This window comes from Macrotis lagotis, chromosome 1 (assembly GCF_037893015.1).
Source record: "Macrotis lagotis isolate mMagLag1 chromosome 1, bilby.v1.9.chrom.fasta, whole genome shotgun sequence".
NCBI lineage: Eukaryota > Metazoa > Chordata > Mammalia > Peramelemorphia > Peramelidae > Macrotis > Macrotis lagotis.
The window spans coordinates 114,092,683-114,112,281 of NC_133658.1; the positions used below are offsets into that span (position 1 = coordinate 114,092,683).

At 34.6% G+C, this 19,599-nt stretch overlaps 1 protein-coding gene across 3 annotated transcripts in view; it reads right to left on the reverse strand.

The window, feature by feature from the left end:
• FANCL (FA complementation group L) overlaps window positions 1-19,599 on the reverse strand; it is a 102,227-nt gene that overhangs the window by 8,270 nt on the left and 74,358 nt on the right. For 2 of the 3 annotated variants that reach the window (XM_074206608.1, XM_074206600.1), the window contains exons 8-13: window positions 13,060-13,210; window positions 2,989-3,072; window positions 2,608-2,653; window positions 2,404-2,485; window positions 1,470-1,586; window positions 420-491 (exon numbers count right to left, since the gene is read on the reverse strand). In XM_074206608.1, the coding sequence (XP_074062709.1) occupies window positions 420-491; window positions 1,470-1,586; window positions 2,404-2,485; window positions 2,608-2,653; window positions 2,989-3,072; window positions 13,060-13,210 (552 nt within the window). The remainder of the gene's footprint in view (window positions 1-419; window positions 492-1,469; window positions 1,587-2,403; window positions 2,486-2,607; window positions 2,654-2,988; window positions 3,073-13,059; window positions 13,211-19,599) is intronic. The other variant, XM_074206617.1, reaches the window with a different exon arrangement.

The window sequence follows — 19,599 nt, forward strand, 5'->3', positions numbered from 1 at the left end:
TCACATCTATTTGGTACCTCAGCCAGGTCTTAGATTAGGTTCTTGACTCTATGACTAAAGCTCTACAATTAACCTGGGCCTGAGTTTTATTGATGAAACTTACAAAATTATTTTAAAAATTGTTAGTTTTTCAAAGTACCAAAATGTCAAAAAAAAGTAAACTTGGAAAACCTTTTTTTTTTTTTTAAGGTTTTTGCAAGGCAATGGGGTTAAGTGGCTTGCCCAAGGCCACACAGCTAGGTGATTTTTAAGTGTCTGAGGCCGGATTTGAACTCAGGAATTTCTGACTCCAGGGCTGGTGTTCTATCCACTGTGTCACCTAGCCATCCCAACTTGGAAAACATTTTAAAAGTAATTTTATAGTCTTTAATTATATATAATGTTATATTCAGTTTACAGTTAAGGAAATTTATATTTACCTTACTACAGTATGGGCATTCACCAAAGATGATATTAAAACTCTGTCTGCTAGTCAGCAGACCTCTCAACCACTATGAACATAAAAAAGACAGAAAGACACTGTAGATTATAATCAAATACAGATGAACTAAACCTATAGAAAAAAAATCAAATTTTTCTTCCCCTTTGTAAAGTATTGAGATGTTTTGTCTTGGCACATAAACATTCTCAGTTGTAATAATTTACCTGGACAGCCAATTCACCAGGAGCACATTTTTCATAGTGTCCTTGTGGGACTAGTTAAGGAGGGTCACACTTTGTCACTTTGCACTAGCTCAAGTGAAGGAAGCATCTAGATTTCAAATCACTTTTGTGCATGTGCAGGAAGTATAGAAGCACCTCAGGGAAGGGCTCAAGAAAAAGGCCTGTCCTTGGCACATTCACCACTCCCCAAGCCTGACTCACCAGCTCCTGTCTCCTGCCTTTTTATAGGCTGTGCCCATGTCTGGACAGCCCTACCTCTTCACCTCCACCTTTGGAGTCCTTAGATGCCCTTCAGGACCAGGTGTGGGTTTTACCTTCAGTGGAGCCGCTGGATACCCCCCAAGTTTAGCGTTCTCTCCTTACGTTTCCTTTTGAGGGTACCTGCTGAACTCCCCCAGTAGGAGTGAAGCTTCTGAGGGCAGGAGCTCTTCAGCACCTGGTGGGAGGGACCTCCCCAAATAGCCAAGCCAGGCACCCTGGGAGGGACTGATCAGCATTCCTTTATATGTTCTTCCCAATGGGGCTGCGATTTTTTTTTCCCTCATCAAGTATTTGAGTATTATAACAAAACCAGAACAAAATAAAGAAGTTAACTTTTCTGCCCTGTCAGCAATTAGTCTAATATGAGAAGCAAGGCTTGCAAGTAAAAGAACAAATGCATCAAATAATGAAAAGTGCAATAGAAGGTTTACGAGGGGGAGAAATGATCAGAAGACGATGCCATGACTTGAGATTTTGGACATCCTCAGAATCAGTTCCTCATATCATCCATATACCTTACACATGAACTCTAAACACCTGTTTACCTCATATAAGCAGGTCTGATGGAAGGGCTGTCCACACTGAGAATTATCACACACTTGATCTGGAATGGCACCTTCCAGTCGATAAGCATAACAAATCCCACAATCCATTGTGAAGTCCTTCAAATGAAAATAGTAATTTAATTTCCATACTTAATTGTTTCCAATGGAAGAATGATGTGGGACTGTTAAAAGATGCTACTTAGTATTATTTTCAAGGTAAATGAGCATCATTTATAGATGATACTGTCATTACTGTGTATCTTCCAACAATATAAGGGAATATTTTCCTTATTCATTTAGTAACACTGGCACAATAAACATGCTCTAAAGGATCCTTTTCTTGGTTGGCATGAAACTCGGACCTTTTAATTATTTTCTCATATTGTATTAAAATATAACATATGGGTAAAGGCTGGAGTTTGGCATTAATAGTTCTAGAATTTTACAGGTAGGTAAAGTTTTTACAGTTATATACAGTTTTTAAAAAATGATAGTCTGCAACCATAACAACTTTGTCCAGTAAGGTTATTTGTACAACATAGTGATAGCTAAGATTGAAAAAGTTGGACCATGCTCTTTATAAGCAAATCTACTAGGCTAATTAGAACTTTATTTCAGTCATCCATATGAGAATGGTGTAGGAACACCAAACATCTCATTAGCTACTCTGAACCTTTCCCCCCCACTTTGAATAATAATGATGTCTGTCATTAATCACCTTACTGCTATGAAAAAAAGTACATTTAAAACTACCAATCAAAGGTTAACAAGTTCTTTGATGCAACTGTTGCTTGCAGTTTTGAAATCCTTGTTATAATATTCTGCCAATTATTTCCCTTTTCAGCTTCTTTTCTTTCTGTTAGATTTCAGGAAATCATTTGACTTTCATTAAGTTACCCTATTTAGGACAATGTAATATTTCTGAATAACTTACAGATTTTTCCAAGATGGCACGTGCTGGAAATTCAATTTCTAAAACATTTTTCAAATTTTGTAATAGGCTATTTTCCGGATCCCTAGAAGTAAAAAGTAAAAACAATTTATCCAATAACTTTCAATTTAGTAATCATTTTTTAAATGTATATTTGGAACTAAAGGCTAAGAACACAGGAAAATAAATTATTTTCTCCCAACTTACCACATATGTATATTCTTGCTCAGCTTAATTCCCAGGGGTTTTACCACTTAAGGGGGAAAAAAAAATCTGACATGTCAATTTTTCTTTCGTTGGATAGTTTTTACATTTGAACAGTACCTGCTTTTAAACTATACTAGAAAGTCCAAAAATACTTTAATATTTTAAGTGGTAATCCTCACCACTAGAAATAATTCAAATTCCTGATATGTACACAGAGAAAACAAGGGAGAAATACATTACTATTTTATTCCTTTAAAGCTAATACAATTAATTGTATGTTAGTTGAATCAAAATAAAAAAAAACTTTAATAGTAGCAGGCAAAGGCTAGATGACTTAGTCTATATTAAGCAGTTTTAAAAAACCCCACAAAACTGTCATACCATGATCAGCACCAAGAAAGAAACATTCAGGAAGCATTGTGGGATGTCTGGGGTCTACATCTATATTTATTGAAACATTATTTCCTACAATGTAAAGAGAAGATATCAATTAAAGATCATGGAAATAATTAATTAAAATAATTATAGCTCTGGAAGGAAGAGGGAGAGTAAGGGGAGGGAAAGGGAGATGGGAGAGGGGGAGAGACAGAAACAAAGAGTTTAGCAGTTTCTTAAACAGTTAAGGAAATCAAAATTATTCAGTGGAATTCCACTTTATTGAACAGTGCTCAGAGGATTCTTATAAAAATAACAAATACATTACTTTTCTATAGATGATGTTTCACACAATTGGGAATGGCTAAACAAGTTATGGTACATGAATACTATGGAATATTATTGTTCTATAATCATAAATGGTCAGACTCTAGAGAAGCATGGAAGGACAGGATCTGATGCTGAGTGAGGGAAGTAGAAACAGAACAATGTACACATCAACAACATGGTAAGATTATCAACCTTGATGGAAGCAGCTCCTTTCAGAAGTTCAGAGAGCTAGGACAACCGTATTAGACTAGCTATGGATAATGTTATCCCCATCCAGAGGAAGAAGAAAAAAAGGAACAAAAAACAACCCTTCAGAATCTGTTAAACACTTTATAAAAAATATCTCTTATGTATCTCCCTTAATCCTAATTCCTCACACTGAAAATCTGTAAATATCTTTATCAAAACATATCAAAAATATTTATGTACAATGCTAACCTAACCACTGCTGAGGGAAGAGGAGTGGGGAGGGTGGAAGAAAATTTTGTAACTTAAAAATATACCTGTGCATATGGTTGAAAAAATAAATGATAAAAAAGAATTTAAAAAAACAACTTGGGGCAGCTAGGTGGCGCAGTGGATAAAGCACAGGCCCTGGAGTCAGGAGTACCTGGGTTCAAATCCTGTCTCAGACACATAAGTCCTTATAATGTTCAATATATGGCCAAGCTTTATGGCTGGTTTGTGAAGCGAATGAATAAACTCTTCTAAATACAAGGTAATACCTTTTTTTGGTTTTTTTGTTTTGTTTTGGTTTTTTAGTTTTTGCAAGGCAATGGGGTTAAGTGGCTTGCCCAAGGTCACACAGCTAGGTGATTATTAAGTGTCTGAATCCAGGTTTGAAATCAGGTACACCTGACTCCAGGGCCAGTGCCCACCCAGCCGCCCCAAAGGTAAGAAAAACACAATTCACTTAGAAGGAAACACACACACAAACACACACAAATAAAGTAATTGTTTTGGAAAAAACTTAAAAAAAACTACTTCTTATTCAAATTTCCCTTAAGACAACTTCAGTAACGTATTAATTATTGATTTTTTTCTAGTTACTATTAATTCCATAGTTCAAAAAGAGCATTAATGTAATGGTTGTTTGGAATGAACTTTAAGTTGTTTACTCTGTTCAAGAACAATTTTGGTTTTGGCTTATGCAAACACAAACATTATAGTAAAAGTGTTGTTGAGTTGACTCTGAAAATAAAGAATATTTAAAACACAATTAAAGGAAGTTGTCATCACCAATAAAGAAAAATGACAAGTCCTTTGAGTTAAAGGAAAAAACAACTATGATCCAAATAGACATTTTTTTAAAAATCCAAAATCTTTAAAAAAAATTAATTTATTTCAAATTCTGAATAAAAGAGCCTTTTGTGAACTGATTAAACTAAAAATAGTAATTCTTTACTTTCTAAGGGATTCCCAATGCCTTAATTTTTCTTGGTAGGAGCCAAAGTAACTTAGTTTTCAAGTCAGCTAGCTGAATATTTGGCCCTTAAAGGAAGGGTGGCAGTGAATCAAAGCTGGGTGTGTTACAAGGGAATTAATTAATGTCTGAAGCATGGAGGGAATTAGAAGGAAAATGTAGAAAGGATGTATTTGTATAAATTTGTATAACTGATTATCACTTCCCTTCTCAAAGGGTGGACTGGAGGGAGAGAAATTGAAACTCAAACTTTTAAAAAATAAATATTTATTTAGAATGTATAATTATTAAAAAAAACCCAAAGAATGTACTAATCTACTAAATTATGGAGAAGATAACTGAAAAACCAATCCATATCTACTCTTACAAACACTGAAAGAAGTAGAAATAAAATAAGATAGGGAATGAGAGGAAAATAAAACATAAGGACAGCTACTTATTGAATACCTCTGAAGAAAATCCTTTCGTTAATGCCTGACAATTGTCCCAATATATCTTAATTTGGTTTATTATTTCATGTTTGGACGCCTTTAGGCTTTTTAAAGTTATAAGGTAAGAAATATTATGTATGGAATAGCCCTGGGAAATAACTCTTTCCACCCAAGCATAGTGGAATATTTAGCTATTTTGTATATAATCCAGTGTCTTGGTAGAAACTACTGTAATCCTTGGGCACTTTGGAAATGATTCACAGCTCAAAATCATCCCCATTGTGCTATGAATCATCACTAGAAAGAAAAAGATACAATTGCCCTATGTGAACTGTACTCCAAAATACAGATTTTCAAGGCAACAAGTATTAAGTGTTTACTATGTTACTTATCAAAGCCAAAATTACCCTCTCCTCTAAAATAAACTGGTGGGGAAAGGGCATATTCAGTATTTCATAAAGTGAGATATTTATTGGTCTCAATCATTATCTATAAATAATACACAATAGGAAATGGAGAACAGAACAGAGCTAAAACTCTGGTTTCATGATAGACATTTGAAGCTATGATCAGGGATTTGCTTAGCATTATCATACCCCCCCCCCAAAAGGCTAAACCCCATCTCTACTGTTAATATGGCATTCTACTTACTCCCCAGCCAACTCTAGTATAAGTGTATTATTTATAAATATTCTACATTTCATAATCTCTGATGCAGCAAGATCTAAGTACTAGACAGCAAAGCTAGTAGGTTGAGCAAATAAATAATAGGGATACTTTGCAAGAAGTAGCAAAGGTGGCGTTTTGTAAGTATGATTTGCATTACACTACAGATGTTGAATTATTTTAGATATGCTTGGTGGATCTTCATAAAAGAATTATATTGTGAAGCCTTTTCCAAAGTGAAGAATATTTATCTACTAACAACTTCACTGTAAATCTAGATCGTATGTTTCGATCAACTAGCAAACCTTTATTAAGAACTTAAGGATTTCTGCATTAGTGATACAAGTTTTGTGGTTAAGTGATAGTGTAAATACAAAGGCTCCTTCAAACTCTGAGGTTTCACCTAATTTTATATAATATTCTCTCTTTTCAAGGTCTGGATGCTTTATTTTAATGGTGTGAGGAAACTCCCATTAACAAAACCGAATGGCAACTATTTTCAATTTAGTCTTGAGAATTAAATGTGTGGCACCTGCCTCAGGGGCAAGAAGGCTTGGGCTGAAATTTTGCCTCTAATACATATTGGTTTTGTAACCTGGGTAAAATCCCTTCAGATAAACTTAGTGCCTCCAAAGGATTCTCTATTTCTTTACAGTATAAATGATATAAGTAAAAGTCTATGTTTACATAGATTTTTCTTTCATAATATTTGTATTTTCCACACATAATAGTTAAGTCAAATTTATTCTGGGATAGAGAATTATGTTAAAGAAGGCAGAGCTAAGACGGTAGAGTAAGAGCAGGGATTCACCTGAGTTCTCCCCCCAACCCCTCCAAATACCTTTAAATAATGACCCCAAACAAATTTTAGAGTAGAAAAACTTACAAAAAGATGAGGCAAAACAATTTTCTAGGTCAAGATAATTCAGAAGTTCAATAGGTCTGTTGAACTAGGGTAAGAGAGCAGTCCAGCTCAGGTCAACCTGACCCATACGAGATCCCAGCAAACCAGGAGCAGGTCTTGGAAGCCACTGAATCTGCTGCTGCTTCTAGAGCTCTCCAAATAAGGGGATTGAACAACTATTAAGGAGGAAATTACAGGGGTCTCTTTGCTAGCATGGAGGCAGGAAACTGTTGTGTTGTCCATACTCAGATCTAGGCTGTGGTCCTAGGCCACAGCAGGGCAGATAGAAGCCCTAGAACATCAGAGCTTGTGGCCACAGTGAAAGGGAGATCATTATATCAGGGAAGAAATGAGTGCTTGTGATCATTCAAGACCAAAGCACAGGCCAGGAAAATAGTAAACACCCTCTCCTTAGATTATATCACCTTGGAAGAACTGACAACTTAAAGGTCCCTAGAAATATCTCTAAAAACAGTTGTAGAAAACCCCTGGATCTTGAGACAGTGTGCCCTACCCCCTGGAAGCAGAGCCTTACTTTAATAAAGAGTTAAAGGCCATATAATAGCTAGGAAAATGAGCGAACAACAGAAAAATACTCTGACCACACAAAGTTATCATGGTCACAAGGAAGATCACAACACATACTCAGAAGAAGATAACAAAGTCAACCTACACCCAAAGCATCCAAGAAAAAATATGAATTGGTTTCAGGTCATCAGCGAGCTCAAAAAGGATTTTGAAAATCAAATAAGAGAGGTAGAGGAAAAATTTGAAAGAGAAATGAGACTGATGTAAAGAAATCATGAAAAAAATGAGACAACAAAAATACTGATGAAAATAACACTTTATAAAACAAGTAGGCCAAAGAGTAAAAGAGATACAAAAATCCAATGATGAGAAGAATGTCTTAAAAATGAACTGTTCAAATGGAAAAGGAGGTTCAAAAGTGCACTGAAGAAAATAATTCCTTAAAAATTAGAATGGATCATATGGAAGCTAATGACTTTATGGGGAATCAAGAAACACCAAAACAAAACTAAAAGAATAAAACAAAGAAGACAATGTGAAATAGCTCAATGGAAAAACAACTAGAAAACAAGAGAGAGAGTTTAAAAAATTATTGGATTATCTGAAATCCATTATCAAAAACAGCTTAAACATCACCTTTCAAGAAATTATCAACAAAAACTGCCCTGATATTCTAGTACCAGAGAGTAAAATTGAAATTAAAAGCATCTACTAATCATTAACCTCCTGAAAGAGATCTCAGGAACCCTAGAGAATCACAGGAATTTCCAGGAATATTATAATCAAATTTCAAAGCTCTCAGGTCAAGGAGAAATTATAAGCAGCCAGAAAGAAATAATTCAAGTATCATGGAGTCACAGTCAAGATAACACAAGATTAAGTAGCTTGTACATTAAAGGATCAGAGGGCTTGGAATATGACATTCCAGATGGCAAAGGAGCTAGGATTACAACCAAAAATACATATATACATACATAAACACACACACACACATATAAAAAATGTGTGTGTGTGTGTGTGTGTGTGTGTGTGTGTGTGTGTGTGTGTATGTTTATATACACACATATCTTTCAGGGGAAAATTTGGACAAGAGGTGAAATAAAGGAATTTTAAGCATACCCAATGAAAGGACAAGAACTGAATAAAAAAACGACCTTCAAATACAAAATTCAAGGTGAGCATAAAAAGGTAAACAAGAAAGAAAAATCACAAGGGACTGAATAAGGTTAAATTGTTTACATTCCTCCATGAAAAAAATGAGACTACTAACTTATAAGAACTTTCTCATTATTAGGGCAGTTAGGAGTTTATATAGACTAAGGGCACAGGTGTAAGTTGAATATGAAGGGATGATATCTAAAATAATAAAACTAAGGGGTTGAGAGAGAGGAATGTACTTAGAAAAAAGATTAAACGAGTAGAAGAAAGTGAATTATCTCACATAAAAGAGGCAAGAAGAGTTTTTTGCAGTGAAATTGTGGTGGTGGTGGGGGAGATGAAGGGGAGTGAGTGAACCTTACTTTCACCAGAATGGGCTCCAAAGAGGGAAGAACATACACACTCAATTGGGTATAGAATTTTAACTTATTCTACAAGAAAGTAGAAGGGGAAGGTGATAAAAGAAGGGGAGGAGGTGAAAGGAGTAGTCAGAAGCAAAACATTTTTGAAGAGGGCCAGATTGAAAGAAGAAAGTGAATTTAAATTGGTGGTGAGGAAGGGAACTATGGAATGGAGAGAAATCAGTTAGCAAAAGAACCATGAAAAAAATTTTGAAGCCTGTTTCTCTGATACATTTCTCAAACATGTAGAGAATGAGTTAAATTTATGAAAATAAAAGTCAATCCCCAATTGATAAATGATCAAAAGAGAGGAACATGCACACACACAAAGACACACCCACACACACATCACACTGAATAGCAGCTTTTTTTCTGGTGACAAAGAATTGGAAATTGAGGGGATGCCCATCAATTGAAAAATGCTTGAATAAATCATGGTATATGATTAAATGAAATACTATTGTGCTATAAGAAACGATGAGCAGGATACTCTCAAAAAACGTGGAAATACTTATCATGAGATGCTACAAAGTGAAATGTTCTGTGCTGTAAGATGATATTGCAAAATGATAGTTGTGAATGAATTGGCTTTTCTCAGCAATACAATGATCCAAGACAACTTTTTTTTAAAGAAAGATTTTATTTATTTTGAATTTTACAATTTTCCCCCTAATCTCGATTTCCTCCCCTACCCCCACAGGAGGCAGTCTTTTAGTCTTTACATTGTTTTTATGCTATACAATGATCTAAGTTTAATGTGATGACAGAGAAGTCATACCTTAAGGAAGAAAAATCAAGTATAAAGAGATAGCAAAATTACATAAGATAATTTTTTTGTTTTTTCTTTTTTTAGTGAAGAATCTAAATTTATTTATTTTATATTATTACAATAATTTTGTTATAAGAGTAAACATAACCCCCCCCCCCAGAAGATGAGAAACCTTAAGAATAGTGAGAAAGAGGAAAAAAATGTACTTCAGTCTGTGTCCAGATTCCAATGGCTCTGTCTCTGGGTTAAACTGCCTTCTTTATCATAAGTCCACCAGAGAAGCTGCTTCAATATTTTTCCCACAGTTGCTATTACTAGCTGTACCTCCACTCTATTCCTTCACATTCTTATTTATTCTATTCTCTCTTTCCTTTCCCTGTCTAAAAGTGTATTGTATCTGAGTACCCTCTCCCACAATCTTCCCTCTCTTCTATCACCTATTCCCCGCCCTTCCCTCACCCCATTCCCCCCTTATCCCATCCCTTTCCTCTCATTTTTCTCTAGGGTAAGATAGATTTCTATACCCTATTAAGTGTGTATGTTATTTCCTCTCTGAGCCATTTCTTATAAGAATGAAGGCTTACTAATCCCCCCCCTTGCCTTCTCCTGTTCCACTCCACTGAGAAAACTTTTTCTTGACTCATGTTAAATTTCTTAGCCTTTACTTCTTCATCTCCTTTCCCTTCCTCCCAGCACTTTCCTTTATTACCCAATGACACCATCTTTTTACTATATTATACCATTATATTCTGCTCCTTCCTGTGCCCTGTCTATATATGCTTCTTCTAATTGCTCTTATGAATGAGAAAGTTCATATGAGTTATCAATATCTTCTTCCCATGCAGGAATACAAACAGTTCAGCATCATTAAGTTCCTCATAGTTAGTCCTTCTCATCCATCCCCTCTATGGTTTACCAGAGTCCTGTACTTGAAGATCAAACTTTGTTAAGCTCTGGTTGTTTGAATGGGAAAGTTTCAAAGTTCCCTGTTTCATTGAAAGTCCATCTTTTCCCCTGAAAGAGGATGTTCAGTTTTGCTGAGTAGTTGATTCTTAGTTGTAAACCAAGATCTTTTGCCTTCCAGAATATCATATTCCAATTCCTACGAGTCCTTAATATAGATGCTGCCAAATCCTGTGTAATCCTGACTATAGAGCCATGGTAGTTGAATTGTTTGTTTCTGGAGCTTTTAGTATTCTTTTTCACTTGGGAGTTTTAGAATTTGGCTATAATGATCCTGGATGTTTTTCTTTTGGGATCTCTTTCAGGAGATGACCAGTGAATTCCCTCAATTTCTATTTTATCCTCTGCTTCTAGGATCTCAGAGAAATTTTGCTGTATTATTTCTTGATAAATGAAGTCTAGGCTCTTTTCCTGGTTCTGACTTTCAGGTAGCCCAATAATTTTTAAATTATTTATTCTGGATCTGTTTTTCAAGGCCGGTTGTCTTTCCAATGAGATATTTCACATTTTCTTTGGAAGAGTTTTATTTCTTCCTGATTTCTTGCAAAGTCATCCACTTTCTTTAGTTCCATTCTGCATTTTAAGGAGTTATATTCTTCATAGAGCTTTTTTTTTAATCTCCTTTTCCATCTGGCCAATTCTGCTTTGTTAAGGCATTCTTCTCATTTGCCTTTTTTTTTTTTTTTTTTTTGCTATTTCCACTTAGTCTAAACTGGCTTTTAACATTATTTTTTTCAGTATTTTTTTATATTTCTGCCACCAAGCTGCTGATTTGGTTTTCATGATTTTTCTGCATCGTTCTCATTTCTCCTCCCAATTTTTCCTCCACCTCCCTTAATTGATTTTCAAAGTCTTTTTTTTTTTGAGCTCATACATAGTCTCAGCCCATTTTCTATTTTTCTTGGAGGTTTTGGATATGGAAGCTTTGATTCTGTCATCATCTGAGTATGTGTTTTGATCTTCCATGGGACTAAAGTAATTTTCTATGGTCAGAGTCTTCTTTTTCTGTTGTTTACTCATTTCCCCAGCCCAAGACTAATTGACAGGTTTTTTTTTTCTTGGGACACCCCACTGGGACCTTTATTCCTCCAAGGTCTTATGCTCTCTTCCCTGTGTTTTGATATGTAGATGACCACAGCACTTCCCTCTGTCCTGGAGCTGTAAGGAGGTGCCCCGCTTGGCTATCTTGGTATGGAAGCCCAAACTGCAACCTGGACCTGAGTGTGGGCAAACAGCAGTCCAGGGAGAGCAGAGAAATTTCTTCAATCTCCCCTTACCCCCTTACCATCTGTGGGCTGTGTTCTGGAAGTGCAGGCTGGTTTCTCCAGATTCTCGCTGTAGGTTCTGTGGCCAGTGTTCATCACTCCATATTCATTCTGTTGTAGCAGAATTCTCTCTCTGCCCCTTCAAGCTATTCCTGGGCTGCACCGTGACTAGGGCTTTTTCCAACTCCCAGTCCTAGTGAAACACACCTTTCCCATGGAACTTCTAAGTTATCTTGGACTGTGAAAAAGGATCACTCAGTCTTTCTGTGGGTTCTGCCCCTCTAAATTTTGGATAGTCATAATTTGATGGCTTTTGGAGTTTTGGGGGGAAGGAGTTCCTGGAAAAATGCTGCCTTCATGCTGCCATCTTGACTCTACCACCCCCAAGACAATTTTGAGAGGCTTATGATGAAAAATGCTATGTAAACGCCAGAGAAAAAAAATTGATGGTGCCTGAATACAGATTAAAGCATATTTTTTTAACTTTATTTTTCTTGATCAATTTTTATTTTGGTCTGTATTTTCTTTCACAACAAGATTATTATGGAAATGTTTTGCATGACTACACCTGTATTACCCATGTCGAATTATTTGCCCTCTCAATGGAGGTGGAGTTAGAGTGGGAGGCAGGAAGGGAGAGAATTTGGAATTCAAAAGTTTTAGAAATGAATATTAAAAATTCAATTTAAAATAACTAGGGACAAATAAAATATTAAATTAAAAAGAAAATTATATTCAAAAAATTTGTATTTTTTTTGCCTTTAAGGCATTTTTCAATTATATCTGATTCCTTCTTCAACTTAGAAACTGAGGCATACAAGGATAAATGGCTTGCTCAAGGACACAGGCTTATTGTCTGAGGCCAGATTTGAACACAAGAAGATGAGTCTTCCTGACTACAAGACCAACACTCTATCATCTGTGCTGCCTAGCTGTCCTTGTTCAATTCTATTCACTAATTAATTTCCATAATCTCCATATTCTGAGATTGGAATTGTATGAGGGTAATATTAGAAGATCTTTATTGACCAATTGATTGATCAATATTGACAAATATTGTCAAATCCACTGCTTCACCTAGCTGCACCCAATTATACTCTTTACCTCCCTTTTAATATTCAACATATTAGCAGTATACAAAGAAGTCAGTTACCAACTGAATAGATACCCTTTAATGATTTTCCCTTAAAATAAAATAAACTACTTTTTTTTTTAAAAAAGCTTAATTTTTAACTTTACCTATTGCAATTCTTCTTGTAGTTGCACTGCGTGTGGGTTTTTCTGGCTCAAGAATCCAAGTCTTCTGGTCAATCTCATCCATGATATCCCAAAATGTCTTTAATGATTCTAATGCCACCAAAAATTGACTATAAATGTTTTTCAATGAACTCTGTGGGAAAATGAACATTGAATGAGTTACAAGATATCCTACTAAAGGATTATGAAGCACAGTCACAAAGTTTTAATATTTCACTTTCAGCTTAAATTGTTTTGTGGTTGGCAAATGGTAGCCTATCTTTGCCCCCCCCCCTCTTAGTGTACCTACTGGTTCTAGATTATTTTTTCAAGTTAAATATACATCTAAAAATTTTAGGAAAAAGAATATAAAAGCATATATTTTGGCCATTACTTCTACATACAGAAGGGTGATGACTAAATCATATATATTACATATACTTCCACATCACTTTATGTTCCTATTAGGCTACATCTTAAAGATGATTTTCATACAATTCCAGCATGAAATAATTTTTTGTAATTTACTTCTAGCTGGAATTATCAAATCAAATCAAATGAAGTGCGAGTTGTATTTTGATAAAACTAGATCTGTTTTAAATGCCATTAGAATATAACTTTGTTATGCACTTCACTGAAGCAAAAGTATAAAAAGGATTTTACATTTCTTTCATGAATACAAATGGTAATTACAAACAATATTTTTCTCTACATTTAACTTTTAACCACTCTGAATTCAGTGTTTCGGACATTAAACATTTTGTCAATTTGCTTAAACACATTTCCCATAAATGAGAATTAGTACAGTATCATTTTATTTCAATGACTGAAAATACCATTTTAAAGAGGATAAATTTATATATATATATATATATATATATATATATAGTGTCTTCTAAAGTTGCTAGTAAGCATTATAAAGTATTTTCAATGGAATTAATTAATAAATGAAAGTTTTTGGTTTTAACAAAATAATGACTGGCAAGATACAATTTCTTTTCAGGGAGGATTCAAATGGACGAAGTCAATCTATTAGAAAACACAAAGTTTTTACTTATACATTCTAAACTGTTAGGAAAATTTAGATAACCATCTATATATATAACTTATTTACTGTTTCAAAGACATACATATAATATGATCTATTAAGAATATATGATAATATAATATAATTAATATAAAAAGTAATATAATTCTGAGATGGTTTGTTTCTGAACATCAAAGAAGTGCATTTGTGAGGAATGGAATGGGAAGCAAGTAAAGATCTTTCATCTCATCAATTTTCTCCTTACCAAGATTTTCAAGCACACACTAAGATAACTTCCTTCCTCTACAACCTTCTACAGCCCCTTTTATCTTAGTATGAATCTGCCTCAGTTTCCTCATCTGTAATACAGCAACTAAATCCCCATGATTATTGTGAGGATAAAATAAATTATTTTTATGGTGCTTTGCAAAGTTTAAATGACCAAATAAATGCTAGTTATTATGTTTAAAAGAAAATACATTTCACTTTCCTAATAATTCCAAAACTTCTCTAATACAGCAGACCGAAATGTCAAAGCAGGGATCAAAGTTATATTCTACATGAATATCCTTTGATTCCAAAAATCATTTCAGCTAGGTTCTTGAAACACTGTTACATAAACTACATGTAACAAATTAATGTTTTTTTAGGGTAATTAGGAAATTTAGGTGGCAAGAATTGTTTCTTATAACTTTTTTCCTCTTGAGATTTGCATGTCACTTTATGGAGTCAAATATGGTGACTTCAATTTACACACTCTAATACTGGATTTTCTTGACAATTTTTTTCATACTACAAATATAATTATGCTATGTATTCAAATCTTAGGTTTTATTTGGTTTCTTTTGTCATATTGAATTATATTTAATGAGTCTAAATTCTGAACCATAAGTCTAGTTGATTCTAGGTACTGTTAACCAACATGTCCACCTAGATACTCTTTCCTGTGGTGATTTTCAAGCAGCTATTCTCTCTTGCTCCTCCTACTACCCTACCCTACTTAGTCACTCCTTAGTCTCCTTGGCTGGTTCACTATCCACATTATACATAATTTTCTAAGATTCTGTCCAGGGTACTCTTCTCTCTTAGTGACTCCATCAGTTCCCATGGGTTTAATTATGATCTCAATGTAGATGACTCCCAGATCTATAGAGCCAGCTGTAATTGCTCCCTTGAGTTTCAATATAATCTCACCAATTCTTTTTTTTTTTTTTAGGTTTTTGTAAGGCAAACAGGGTTAAGTGGCTTGCCCAAGGCCACATAGCTAGGTAATTATTAAGTGTCTGAGACTGGATTTGAACCCAGGTACTCCTGACTACAAGGCCGGTGCTTTATCCACTACGCCACCTAGCCGCCCCTTCACCAATTCTTTATTAGACATTTCAAACCTGATATCTTAAATATATTTCAAACTTATCATGTCCAAAACAGAGTTCTTCGTTCCTACCAACACACTGCTCTTCTAAACTTTCTTCTGCTCTCCCAGGTTCTTAAACTTTGATATTCTCTTTGACTCATTCTACTTTACCCCCAAAAAACCAATCCGCTGTCCAAATCTGCCATTTCTACAATCAAAAATCTCATATTCAATTTTCTTCCAATTCATATCCAACTTCATATTTGCCCCTCTCAGTTCAGTTCCTCTCACCCAGATTCTTACATCACTTCAGTCTGCTAAGTGGTCTTCTAGTTTCAGGTTTTTCCCCAATTTAATCCACCTTCTACAAAACTGACAGATATTATCCTTTGGTGTCAAATTAACCATGCCATTCCCTTAGTGCCTCTAAGAATCAATCAACCCATTTTTTTAAAGTCCTCTGTCCAAGCTTTGAAAGTCCTTTATAACAAGCTACCCATCTATGCACCTTCCTGAACTTAGATTCCTAGCTTTCTCTGTTTCTTAGACAAGATATCCCATGTCTCTGCTGTTGCTTCTCTCTGAAAGCCCTCTCTTCTCAACTCTCTTACTAGAATTGATCTCTTCTTTCAAGCACTATAGGCTACACAAAACCCCTCCTGATGCCTCCCAAATGACTTTAGATTTATTATATATAATACGTATAAATATATATATATATATATATATATGTATATGGTTATATCTGTATTTGTCCCTCCTGTCAGAAAGTAAGCTCTCTGAGAACAAAGACTGTTATGACCCACACTACCTGGAATCTAGTAGGTACGAAATGCTAATCAATTTCTATACAGAGGTAGTAACATTAAAAATAGTAACTCTCAAATGGCTTTTTTTACATTTTCTTCTGATTTACTGTAGCAACATTCTATAATACATTTCTACATCTTTGTATATTTGATGAGAAAATTAATTAAAAGTGAAAGAAATCACAGAAAAGTGGAGACCTGGGGACATCCACCACAGCATGGATCTAAAGGTCATTGCCCTCTAAGAAGATTGTGTGAACCATTCATAGAAACCTAATTTCCATAATAACTATTTATGTGCTTGCTTGCTTACTCTTGGAAACACAAGTCTTGTGTCCCTCCTTTGCACATGACATCACAGGCTTCTCTCACTCTGTTATTCCTGTCACTACGTTCTTCACTGTGAGGATATCTTGAAATAGGCTTTTCATTTTAAAGCTAAGGTTAAAATGAAACATTCTTTATTGATTAGAGAAATGCTAATTAAAACAATTATGAGATATCACCTCATACTTATCAGATTAGCTAAGACAACAAAAAAGGAAAACAATCAACGTCAGAGAAGTTGTGGTGGAATTGTGAACTGATCCAATCATTCTGGAGAACAACATTTCCCAAAGGGAAATAAAACTGATCATACCCTTTGACCCAGCAATTCCAATACTAGGCCTATATCCAGAAGAAATCATAAAAAGTGGAAAAGCTCTTTTTTGTAGTGGCAAAGAATTGGAGAATGGCTGAACAAGTTTTGATATATGGAATATTATTATTCTATAAGAAACCATAAATGGTTGGTCTCTAGAGAAGCATGGAATAAATTACAGGAACTGATGCGGAACAAAAGGAGCAGAACCAAGAGAACATTGTATTCATTAACAACATTGTGAGATGATCAACCTTGATGGATGCAGCTCCTCACAATTCAGAGAGCTGGGGCAATTGTATTAGACTGGTATGGACAGTGTTAATCCCAACCAGAGGAAGGAAAACAAAACAAAACAACAACCAAAACAACCCTTCAGAATCTGAATGAAAACTACATTCACTTTTTAAAAATTTCTCTTGTTGGATTTCTTCCTATTTCATGGTTTTCTTTTTTTTCCCCTTAATCCTAATTCCTTTTATAGAAATTGACTAATCTGTAAATTTATTAAACACAAATATGTATGTACAATGCTGATCTGACTGTTCACCGCTGGGGGTAGGGGTGGAAAGGGAGGGTGGAAGGAAATTATGTAACTTAAAAATATGCATATGCATGTGAATGAATGTTGAAAAACTTTGGAACCGGAAGAATAAAATAAAATATGAATTAAAATCCAAAATAAATAAATGAAAAATAAAATAAAATGAAGCATTCTATTCAAATGAATTGTAATGTCTTTTTTTCCCTTAGGGTTTTTTTTTGTTTTTTTTTTTTTTGCCAGGCAAACAGGTTTAAGTGGCTTGCCTAAGGCCACACAGCTAGGTAATTATTTAGTGTCTAAGGCGGGATTTGAACTCAGATACTCCTGACTCCAGGGCTGGTGCTCTATCCACTGTGCCACCTAGCCGCCCCTCAATTGAACTGTAAATAAGAACTTTCAAAGAAATCCAACAAAGCACAAAAAAAAAATCATAAATTATTTTGTGTCCCTTTAAAATCTGGCCCTTTAAAATCCTTAAAAATAGGGGCAGCTAGGTGGCGCAGTGGATAGAGCACCAGCCCTGGAGTCAGGAGTACTTAAATTCAAATCTGGCCTCAGACACTTAATAATTACCTAGCTGTGTGACCTTGGGCAAGTTACTTAACCCCACTGCCTTGCAAAAACCAAAAAGAAATTAAAATAAAATAAAATAATAAATAAAATCCTTAAAAATATATAAAATATAAATAATTGCAACTATTTTCCTGTCTTCTCTCCACCCCCAGAGGGGAAGGGGTTAGAAGCTGGGAATTTTGTGATATGCTGCAGCATAATTGGCATGGTTAATTTTCTCTGTTGCAAATGAATCAATTAAATGAAAAAGATGTTAAATTCCCTACCCTCAAAACAGTGAACTCTTCTTTCTCTGACATACAAATAATTGAAAAATCAGTAGTTCTCAGGCATTTTGGTAAAATTATTTTGGTACAGTATAACTTTAAGATAAATCATACATTAGACCAGGAGGTCTTCATACATTTGGGGGGGGGGTCTGTAAACTTTGAATTTTTAATATTTTGATAAATTGTTTCTATATAATTGGTTTCCTTTTAAAATCTTATGTATTTTATTTTATACATTTAAAAACCCAAGTCTGAGAAAGGATCATTAGGCTCTACCACACTATCAAAGGGGTCTGCTGGGGCAAGCTCATGGGAGTCAATTATTAAATTTTCAATGTGAACACATATCAAAAATCAACAAATATGACAAATGATAGCTTGATTTATTGTGTTGGTTATTGTGTAGACTTAAGAAAGTGATGAAGAGGGGTGGCTAGGTGGCATAGTGAATAAAGCACCGGCCTTGGAGTCAGGAGTACCTGGATTCAAATCTGGTCTCAGGCACTTAATAATTACCTAGCTGTGTGGCATTGAGCAAGCCACTTAACCCCATTTGCCTTGCAAAAACCTAAAAAAAAAAAGTGATGAAGAATAAAATGCTAATTATTCATTTTGAACATAAAAGTATTAAGGCATTTCACATCCAGGGAGCTGGCTGTTAAAGCATTTACTCACATAACCTTGCATCTATGGAGCTACAAGAACACCTGTACTAGACACTAACTTTCCTTTTTTCTTTAATTGATATTTTATTTTTCCAAATACATGTTACAAAGGTTTTTCAACATTCATCTATATGTATATGTACATTTTTAGGTTATAAAATTTCCTTCCAGCATCCCTTCCCACCCCACCCCTTCCCTCAGTGATGAAGTCAGATTTGTGTTAAACATGTTTACAGAAGACATTAATTTTCAACATCAGGTCATTTATTTACAATTATCTAAAAATTTTATTTTAATTTGTCAAAATAAAGAATAAACCATTTCAGAAGTAGTACTCAAAAGATCTTTTGAAAGGTTATTTAAACATTAAAAAATCCACTCAAAGTTTAAATGTGTCTTCTAAAGTAAAAGGTCACTATTATATGTAAACTTTATCTTCCCTTAAGTCACCATCTACAGTATGGAGAGACTTTTAACCTCTCCTCGTTCTAACTTTCCATTTAGTTATTATCATAATAATGCTATAATAAACAGGGTAGACTCCACATCAGGACAAAAAAGTGAATATTCCTTCTTATGTAACCTCATTAGCTGTCAAAGGATGACTCAGGCATTGGGAAAAAAAATTAGGTTTGGAAGATTTTTTTTTTTAGTAT